Source organism: Belonocnema kinseyi, chromosome 8 (assembly GCF_010883055.1).
Source record: "Belonocnema kinseyi isolate 2016_QV_RU_SX_M_011 chromosome 8, B_treatae_v1, whole genome shotgun sequence".
NCBI lineage: Eukaryota > Metazoa > Arthropoda > Insecta > Hymenoptera > Cynipidae > Belonocnema > Belonocnema kinseyi.
This window is the reverse complement of record NC_046664.1, coordinates 139,658,005-139,668,975: the sequence shown is the minus strand read 5'-3', so window position 1 is coordinate 139,668,975 and position 10,971 is coordinate 139,658,005. Positions and strand designations below refer to the sequence as shown.

The window sequence follows — 10,971 nt, the reverse complement described above, 5'->3', positions numbered from 1 at the left end:
ATCCAAAATTGTCAAAAAAGAATCTGGGATAATTTAAGGCAACTTTTGTTATTTTGCAGGTTTAAAAAAAAATGTACGAAAAATTTAAATCACTGAAAAAAGTGTACCATTTTGACGATTTTGAAATACATATCTAAGAATATTTAATGGTTTTGAAAGGGTTCAAGATAATGAATATTTTTTGCTTATATTCTTCGGAACATTTCGTATTTTATTTATTTAAAAAATAGAATAATTTTTATAAATTGTTCTAAAGTACTTCAGTAGAGAAAAATAAATGTACACAATTATCGATTTGAAGCTACGTATATAGTTGAACATTATTTTTCAATTGTGCACCTTTCAATTCACAAATCAATTGCACAATTATTGGTATGTATTGGTATTGTATTGGTAGGCGGCGGAGTCCGTGAGGTCCTCCCCTGGTGCTTAAACTAAGAAGTCTATTGTGCCACTCCCGTATAAATGGTTTGAAAATAACTAGCGACCAGCGTGCGATAGTCCTCTCAACATGGAGCTTCTTCACACGGAAATCGCTGATTCTTTTTCGAGCTTCCCGAAGTCGCTCAGTGATTCCCAAGGAATAGTCCCTTCGACCTCTTTTGAGGGGACTTACAGATTAAGGTGGGTTTCGAACTACCAGAGCCCCGATTTAAAGTACATAGAAAAGTTTACATTGGTACCGGCACAAGGATCGAACCCCAATCTTCCTACTTAGAAGCCTGGCGCGCTATCTTCTGAGCCACTGGGAATTAACGCGCGAACAAAAATGACTACAAAATTGTAAAAGAAGTCTACTGCCGGCGTCCGCATGTACACGTGCACTCGTGCGCACGAACACGTTCGTCAAAATTGGAGATTTCTCAGACATACTCGGGAACATAATGAAATAAAACTATAAGAAAAATCGAGACATGAGTTTTAATTACTCTAAAAGGTCCCAGGTTTCAGAAACTTTCATATTTATAATTTCAATTTCTCAAATAAGTTCTACAAATTATGATATTCACTTTCTTACTTATTGAAACTATTTTTAGACAAACCAGTAAGCACCATATCACTTTTTAGTACGATTAATCTTTAAAATACAGATTCATAACATTTCGTATTCAAAATAATAATTTTTCTACTGAAGCTTATTAAAGACTATTACGGCAATGTCAAATTTCAGTATTTTAATATGAATAACTCGAATAGTTGAAAATTTCTCCATGTTTTGATATACAAGTATACTAAACTTTGATTCAATTTTATCATTTATTCTAATGAAAGGTCTCTCAGTGTAATGAGCAGTAAAATGCGAAAGATAATATTCTTTAAATTTAGCACTTGGTAATTTACAAATCAAATATTCGAATTCTGAGAATTATAACGATTCCAAAAATATGTTATTCGACTTAAATAGGTTCAAATCAAAGAATGTTCATACAATTGAAATTTATATAAGAGACCACATTGGTTTAGCAATACCATTTGAGTTTGGTACGCTGACGGCTACACTTCACTTTAAGCGAATTGACTACATAAAAGAAAGACGATGAACCATTATGTTGATTATTATTCCTCACAGCTGGGCGGAAGAGGTATCCCTCAAATATATGCTGGAGCTCCATACTGAAAAGGGCATGGAATTGGTAGCTTTCTCGAAGGCATATTTAGACGTGTCCTTCCTTTCTTAAATAGTGAGGCACGACTCATCGGAAAAGAAGCTCTTCGAGCTGGTATAAATGTTATGCAAGATATAGCCAGTAAAATGCCTCTAAAAAATTCTGTTAAGAACCGTTTTAAAGAATCTGGCTAAAAATTAAAACGTCGTGCCATAGAAAAATTGGAGCACATTATGAGCGGTTCGAGCTATAAACACAGCAGGAAGAAGCAAAAGGTTCAGTCTATTTCTAATCGTGGTGAGCTTCACGTCGTGAGTACAAATAGAGTGAAAAAGAGAAAAAAAATTCAAGTAAAAAAGTCAAAAAGCGTGTTACGGTGAAGAGAACAAAGGCTACAAAAAATAATAGAAAGACAGTAAAAACTAAAAATAAACGCAGAAAAACGAGAAATTGTAAATTAAACGATATTTTTGGTATTCAATAAAAGTAAAAATGTCGTTTCTACATTCTCATTTCTGCGAGTGCTTAAAGTCAGAGCTAGATTTTTTTTCAGTGCCTCCAACACACACATCTATAGAAAGCTCTCAATGGGTTTATTATAAGCCCGTTTCTTCCTTCACTGATGACGCGCTAATACAATTTGTTGTTCCTGGCTATGGTGATGAATACCTTGACCTAGCACATACTATGCTTAGTCTTCGAGTAAAACTAGTAGCCCCTGAAAGAGTCGCCTCAAATACTGCTCAGCTAGATAGAGTAGGACCAGTAAACAATCTCATGCATTCACTGTTCAATCAGATGGATGTATATTTTAATCAAAAAGTAGTATCATCTCCTAGTAACTCTTATGCATATCGAGCATACATCGAGACTTTACTTAATTACGGGCCAGCTGCCAAAGACAGCCATCTTACATCGTCTCTGTGGTATAATGATACTGCTGGAAAAATGGATGATTTTGATACTAATAAGGGTTTGAAAGCGAGGCAGAAATATTTTAGTGCTGATAAATCTATTGATCTAATTGGAAACTTACATTGCGACATTTTTAAGCAAGATAAATTTCTCATCAATGTTGTAGAATTACGACTTCGACTCGTTCGCTCAAAAGACAGTCTCTGCCTCATGGATGGTATAAACAGCTGTCACATACGTATTGAGGAGGCCTCGCTGATTGTTCTCCGAGCAAAAATTAACCCTGGTATTTTTCTTGCACACGCTAAAGCTCTATCTCAAGGTACTGCCAAATACCCCATTACACGTGTCGCGGTCAAAGCCTTGACGATACACTCGGGTGTTCACGCTGAAAATCTTGATAATATTATCCTTGGCCAAGTACCAAAAAGAATAATAATCGGATTTGTGGAGAATGCTGCATATAATGGTAATGGTAGAAAAAACCCCTTTAATTTTTAAAAATTTTAAATCAATCATCTGTCAATTTATCTGGATGGTACTCAGATACCTTCGAAGCCTCTGCAATCATCCTTCAATACTAAAGGGTTGTACATATGTCGAAGCATATTACACACTATTTACCGGAAGTGGTATTCATTTTCTAAATGAAGGAAATAGTATTGGTAGGCAACAATATCCAAACGGTGATTGCTTATTTGCCTTTGATCTTACACCCGATCTCTCTGCAAATTTCTATTCTCACTGGAATCTCGTAAAACATGGAAGTCTCAAAATTGAAGTACGATTTGAAGAGGAACTCATTAGCACAATTAATTGTCTAATGTATGCAGAGTATGATAATATTTTGGAAATAGACTCGTCCAGACAGGTTATAGTGGATTTCACTGCTTAGTTGGAGTGGGGGTATTTTCCTGTTTAGGGGAGAAACTCTTGTTTAAAAACTTCAGTCTCTACTTGTTCGTCACTGTAGTTAAATCTCTCTTCTGCTATAAAACATTATAAAAATAATCATGGTGGATTACGAGATTGATATACAAGGGTTTCGTGATGAATCTGGTCGTTTAATACCAAAAGAAGAAGCTGTAGTCACTCTAGATCGCTACTGTATAGCTCATTGGATTACTTCACCGTCCTACGCTTTTACCGATCTCACAAGCCCATCTCAACGACAAAATAAGTGGCTCAGTTGTAAACATCATGAAATTGAATGGTGTAAAGGTGAGGTATCAATGAATTTCCTTCACGCAAATCTTCGTGACATGGCCGAAACAACTAGCAAAAGATTACAAGTAGACGCATCACAAACTTGGAAGAGCTAAACTGTCCATCTTTCAAAAAATTGGCTTTCCTAGATGCGTTTTGCTTTCATCACGGGATAAAAAAACACAACATTTATGTGTTCTCTTAATAATGCACTCAGACTTTCGTATTGGATCGAAAAGGAGCGTTTAGATGGAGTACTTTCAACCTCATACAAAAAAAAAGACCAACCTGCAATTCGCATTTAATCATGTCATCTAAAAGCGCTTAACACAACCTTTCATATAGCTCAGAAGATTTAGGTGAGGATACTGTAGATTTGTCGACCCAAGAAAAACGGATATCTTTACTCAAGTATGAACCAAATCCAGATACGGCAAGTACTTCGACTCACGGAAGCCAGGACAATCGGTGTATTTCCAGCCGATCAGATTCCCAAACGGTGGACAAAACCAGCTGCGGTTGTTGCTAATACCGATGGACACAAACAGCCTGGTACTCATTCGGTCGCCATGTACGTCGGAAGCAACGGCGGGGTACCTATTTTGACAGCTACGGGGTACCGCCTCTTGTACCTGAACATCTTCTTCGTTTACGGGGAAATTGTTTCTTCTACAGATGGAATACAAAAATACTACAAAGTGCGCCTTCGGATGTGTGTGGCCAATACTGTATTATGTTTCTTTATTACATGTGTAATAATTATTCTTTGTGTGACTTTACTGATTTCTTGACGAATAACCTAGAAGAAAATGACAATATTGTGCGTCAATTTTACAAAAAAGTGTTAAAGAAAAATAAAAGGAAGAAAAACTCTTCTCCAAATACGAAACGACAAATAAGTGGTCGTAAATATTGTAATAAAAAATGGCCTCTTGTATCATGTACATAGACAGTATCATCAAAATTAGCCACACTTTTCTTACTATAAAATACACGTTGTTTTCTATGCTCATCATATGCATTCCATTTTTTTCTTTTCAAAATATTTTAATCAATAAATGTGACTGTATAAAAATGTACAATGCTATGTTTTCATTTCAAGATCTTCGTCCCCTTTAGTCAATAAGTATAATAAGTATAATAAGTATAATGGGGGGGGGGGGTAAATGCTCATAGTGGTACACTGTACGGGCAAGGGGATTGACGCCATAGCGGAGTAAGGGGAGTGAATGAAAAGTGGAGGGGGTGTCTGGTCTTAGTGGGGCCTTACATTTTAATTGCTTAAAATCATATCTGAAAAAATGTATCCTTAATAGTTTGAATCTTTTAAGTTCACTGATCATGATCAATTCTTTCTCAATTGTTCAATTTTTAATCGTGGTCAAAAAGTTTTTAGTTCAAGCCTCTAATAACAAGTATACATAGAATAGAATATAGAAAAAAGTACAATATTCGTTCGAATAAGAGACAAAGCTCGTACTCATCTGGAAAACTGATCTTAGGTTTTGTACATTATTGTCCAAATTTTTGCGCCAGGGATATTAATTCATCTAGAATACATCTTTTACTTTCAGAATACAACCTCAATAATACAAAATCTAATTCAATATAATATAAACAATAATTTTATCTAAAATGATGTATTTCCTTCAAATGTTCACACCGTCAATTTGTTTACAGAATCACTTAGAAAATTATTTTTGAATATGTGATAAGAAATTTCCATCACTAAACATCACTGATCACATTATTTAAGGAAAATTAAAGAAAAAATTATTCTCTTCTGCCTTCAATTGTTTACAGTGGGCATTTGTTTCCATATTTTGTTTACACAATTCATAAAGAATACCGAATTATAAATTTTTATCATTTAACAACACGACCAACATAATTTCAACAAAATTAAGAGGGAAGACTATTTATTTTTGCCTTTAAATATTTGAACTGAGAATTTCTTTATATTCCAGCATTCTCACGTCAGGGACGTGAGAAAAAGTCGATTGGATAGGGTAAGACGAGCAGGTAGGCCGCGTTCAAATGGATACTGTCTACTAACGCAGAGTACGTTCACTGACACAAGAGAAGGTGTCACCAATACAATTACAGGCCATTCAAAAAATACGTAACGCCTTTAGGAGAGGGTGTCACCTGAAGCATGATGAAAATGTTAAAGTTACTCAAATTATAGGGGGTCTACGTAGGGATAGGCGGTGGCAGAAAAGTAAGGACTGTTTTTTTACCATTGAATTTTAAACAGACCTATAGGAACCACTTTTAGAATATTTTTAATTGTTTAAATTATTATTTTGAATGCAAAGAGCAACAAAATATTCATTTTTACAATTTTATTTATATACTGTTACAAAAATCTTTCCCTTTATGCCTGGTATCACTATAATTCAGTGTCTAAGGGTATATACAAGAAAAGCATGTTAATAGTTTATACCAGTCACTTATAAAGTGAAAAAACATCACAAAAACATTGAGAAGACAAAAAATATCCATATCTACAGACAATCAGCAAAAGTACGCCAAATAAAAAATGTTGTAATTATTGAAAAAATGTTATAGTTCTTCGGATTTTAACTTGATCGAAAACTTTTACAACACTTTTTTCTACAGTTCTTAAGAAGAAGTCGAGAACTCGGATCAGAACTCTCAGAACTGTTAACATTTTAGAAATCCAAAATTTTGGATTTTGTTAAAAGTGCTGTAGTTCTTCGAATTTTGACTTGATTGAAAAGTGTTGGGGAACTTTTTTGTAGAATTCCTGTTGGTGGGTATAGAACTCTAGAGAGAACTTTTGGATTATTTAAACAAGAAATTTGTCAACATTTTGTATTTTTGAAAATGTTGTTTTTTGATAATTTTTTGATTTATTTTGAATTTATTTATCAAAGAACTCCAGAACTCTTACGGAAATAGAGAATCATGCAAGAAAAAGTTCATTTTTTTTTAAAGTGAAGGTTTAGCTATTTTGTTTGAAACCCGGTTTTTCGATGATTTTAGGCGGAACTATTTTTAAAACTGATCAGGAACTCTAGAACTATATTTATTCTACCCTGAACTTTTTCTGAAATGATTTTAATATTTTACATCTATGTTTTCAAATATTTCTCTCACATTTTACCTATTTCTGAGGTAATGAAAGTAGCTTTTATGATTAGGAGAATTATGTAATTGGGGAGAGGCGGGCTAAATGTTAATTTTCGAAACACACACTGGACGCTATGTACACATGAAAGTTGAACTGAATGTCACATAACCGCTGACGTTCCTTTCGGATGCAATACAAATGGTTGAAGATTTTCTGACTCTTTCGTAACTAAGTTTCCTTCTCTAACAAGACGAAAATTTTACCAACAGAATACTACCGATTTTCGGGTATGAGTATGAACTGATATTTGCCAGGAGGCAATAGGCTGCATTCCCGATCTTCTTATAGATGTCGATGCAGTTATTTCGTTACTCAGGCAAACCTACCGTGTTTCATATTTGTTCCACTCCTGTTTTATGAGCTTATTTTAAAATCCTTGCTTAATTTGAGTTCAAATTTCGCGAGCACCTATATGGGTGCGATAGTGCCGCCTTTCGAACGGTAAACTCTCCCATTATCACATGATTACCTCAAATAGTGTTTTTTGCAGCTGGTTTATTATTTAAATTCTTATTGGTCCGGCTACGGACCGAAACCTTGCTGGACTATTGCGATCCTCGAACCCTTTTAATGTTAGGGGTTTCGGTCCCTGTGTTGTCATAAAAAGCGGTACTAACAAATTTGGTTTTCATTACACTAACTCCTTTATGACACTAACTCCGTTATCACATTTACTCTACCATCGCCTCCATAATCTTTTAGGATCGTATGCATGTACTGACCACCTCAAAGATATTTGCCAATTATCTAATTTGGAAAAAGGTGTTCAATTTTCAAATTACTTACAGCCCTCATTGTCGTTTCGTATCCATGAATAAATATTAGTTTGTAAAATTGAACAATAAAATAAGATTGCATTAAAGTAGGAAATTAAAAATTTAATTGAAACAAATCGAAGTTGACGCCCCGGGCGTAAGCCTCAGTGCTGCCATTTTAGTGGTTTTTGTCATGTTAGAGGTTTTCCTAATAAATTTTGAGCTTTTTCTTCCGTTGATACATTGATACATTTTATATCATAAATTACCGACATAACCATTTTATATTTTTCGCCAATTTAAAAACGGGGAAATAGAAATATCGTGCTAATTTTTCTTTAAATGATAGGTGATATTATAGAGAAGGTCTGTCTGGTCAATAAAAGTTGCTATATCATTGATAAATATATATTTTTAATATTTATAATGTTCACATCAAAACTGTATCGGCAACGGGGAAATCGTTGTAAAATCACAGTAACATCCGATATAATTATTGGAGATTAAAATATTTATGTTGATAAATTTTTCACAGTTGTTAAATTCAAACAGTAAAGTTCCATATTATATTTTGAAATCAAACTACATAAATTAATTCTGAAGATGTTGTCCCCACTGATTTGAAATCTTAGAAATAGATTTTAAAACGCAATGTCAGGCATTACAAAACTTGGTGGGATTGAAGGTAAGAATCAATATAATTTTAATAAAAAATTTGCCATCTTATTTTTTTCTAATAAGAAAAAAGGTTAAAAGAAGGATTTTTAGTAGTATTTAAAAGTTATAATTGTTCCTTTTTGAGAGTTTACCCTGTATTTTGATTCATTTCGCTCGAAATTTCAATTTTCTACTTTACCACAGTATTTACGATAAATTAAACTAAAATGACAAGCCCTACCGAAAAAATGGATAAAATAAAATTTTGTAGGACTTTTCAAAACTAATAATTCCTTTCTTGAGATTTTTTCCTGTATTTTGAAACGTTTGGATTAAAATTTGCAATTTTTATTTTCCAATTTGTTTCTGTAAAATTAAAACGAATTCAAAAGTTATAAATTTTTTTGAGATTTTTCCACGTATTCTGAATCGTTTGTATCCAAAATTTGATTATTATTTTTTCCATTTTATTTTCGTAAAATTAAAGTAAACTATCCAGCCCAATAAAAAAATGATTACAATATAATTATTTAGGACTTTGAAAAAATTATAATTCCTTTTTTGAGGTTTTTTTTATTATGAAATAAAATTGTTTAGGACTTTTAAAAGGTAGAATTACATTTTGAGATTTTTCCTGTATGTTGAATCGTTTGCATAAAAATGTCAAAATTACTTTTTAAAATCTTTCATTCCTTTTTGAGATTTTTCGCTGTATTTTGAATTGTGTCGATCAAAATGTGGATTTTCAATTTTTCCAAGGTAATTTCAAAAAATTAAACTAAATTGTCAAGTCCAATCAAAAAAAGTTTAAAATAAAATTTTTTACGAATTTTAGAAGTTATAATTCCTGTTTCGGATATTCTCCTGTATTTTGAATCGTTTGGAACAAAATTTTAATTTTTAAAATTTCCACTATATTTTTGTAAAATTAAACTAATTTGTTATCTTACACAGAATTGCTAAAATAAGGTTTTCGAGGACTTTTTAAAAGTTATCATTCCTGTTTGAGATTTTCCCACGCATTTGAAACTTTTGCATTGAAATTAGAAATTTCTATTTTTCCACTGTGTTTACGTAAAATAAATCTAAATTGTCAAGCCCAACCAAAAAATTTTAAGATAAAATTTTTTCGCCTTTTAAAAGTTATGATTCCTTTTTGAGATTTTTTCCTGTATTTCACTTGTTCCGATTAAAATTTAAATTCTCAAAAGTATTTTCGTCAAATTAAACTAAACTATAAAGAACAAAAAAAATTTCTAAAATAAAATTATTATTTAGGACTTTTCAAAAGTTATCACTGCTTTTTGAAAATTTTCCCCGTATTTACAATCGTTCATTTCGAAATTTGAATTTTTTATTTTTCCACTGTATATTCGTAAAATTGAACTAAATTGTCAAGTCCAATACAAAATTTTTTAAATAAAATTATTTGGCTCTTTTTAAGCATTATAATTCCTTTTTTGAGATTTTTTCATGTACATATATTGAATCATTTGGATCGAAATGTTAAGTTTCTATTTTACACGGTATTTTCGTAAAATTTAATTAAATATTCCAGTCCCATAAAAAAATGGTTAAAATAAAATTATTCAAGACTTTTAAAAGTTATAATTCTTTTTCGATATTTTATCCTGTATTTTGAGTTATTTGGATCGAAATTTGAATTTTCCATTCTTCCACGGGATTTTCGTGAAATTAATTTCAATTTTTAAGTCCTACAAACATCAATAAAAAATCTTTTATTCCGAAATATATTCTGTAAAATCGTTCCATATCTTTCGAAATTTTAGAAAATTCATGCTAAAATATTTCAAAGGCTTTGAAATCCCTTTAAATTATTGAAATTATTTAATAATTCGTTGGAATTTATTACAATTCCTGAAAATATTTTGAATTGAAAGGTTTTGAAAATGCCTGATGTGTTTTAAATATAGCATATAATCCTTTAAATCCCTTCAAATTATTCTAATCTATTGAAAATTTCTTCAAATCTTTTAAAATATCTAGAAATATTTAAAAAGAATTCAAGATAATTCAGAAATAGGTATAGACTTGAATTGAAATATTTATTGAAAGAAAAGCGTCTACTTTGATCTTTTTATTTTAAAAAGTGACTCTTCTTCTTTATTAATAATGTGTCTCCTAAGGGTTTACATGACTTCCATTCCTTACAATCTTTCCGTTTAAATCTATATATTTTTTACAATCTTATCCTTTCTATATCTACAATTATTTACAACTATTTACATAAAGTCTTATATCTAGTTCCTTATTTCTATTTCCTGCGATAGCGCAATTTAGGACTTATTAGTAAGCGAGTGAGCGAGCGAACGAAAGCTAAAGTGCAAGCGAGAGAGAGAGTATGAGAACGCAAACGCATCTTAGTCTACTTATATTTTACTTTACCATTACTTACCATTTTCACGCTTTTAATCTAAGCGACTTCCGTTTCATTTTTCTTTCACTTTCTTTATACCCCCATTTACCTTTTTTACGTGCATTCTTTCATTCTTCCTCATTCACTCCTCTAGCACTCTCTAACTCCTTCATCCATTCTTCTCCTAATCCATCATCGCCTAGAATCTTAACCACATTTTTTTGCCAGCTTCCTTTATCTTCCATTCCTCTCCTACATCCTTCCCATACATGCTCCCATGTTTCCTCCTCCCATTCA

The 10,971-nt window shown here is 32.1% G+C and overlaps 1 protein-coding gene across 1 annotated transcript; it reads left to right on the top strand.

The window, feature by feature from the left end:
* Window positions 1-4,101: 4,101 nt before the first annotated feature.
* LOC117177828 lies at window positions 4,102-4,633 on the top strand. The gene has a single exon (XM_033368786.1). The coding sequence runs from the start codon at window positions 4,142-4,144 to the stop codon at window positions 4,517-4,519; it is 378 nt and encodes a 125-aa protein (XP_033224677.1). The 5' UTR covers window positions 4,102-4,141; the 3' UTR covers window positions 4,520-4,633.
* Window positions 4,634-10,971: the final 6,338 nt, after the last annotated feature.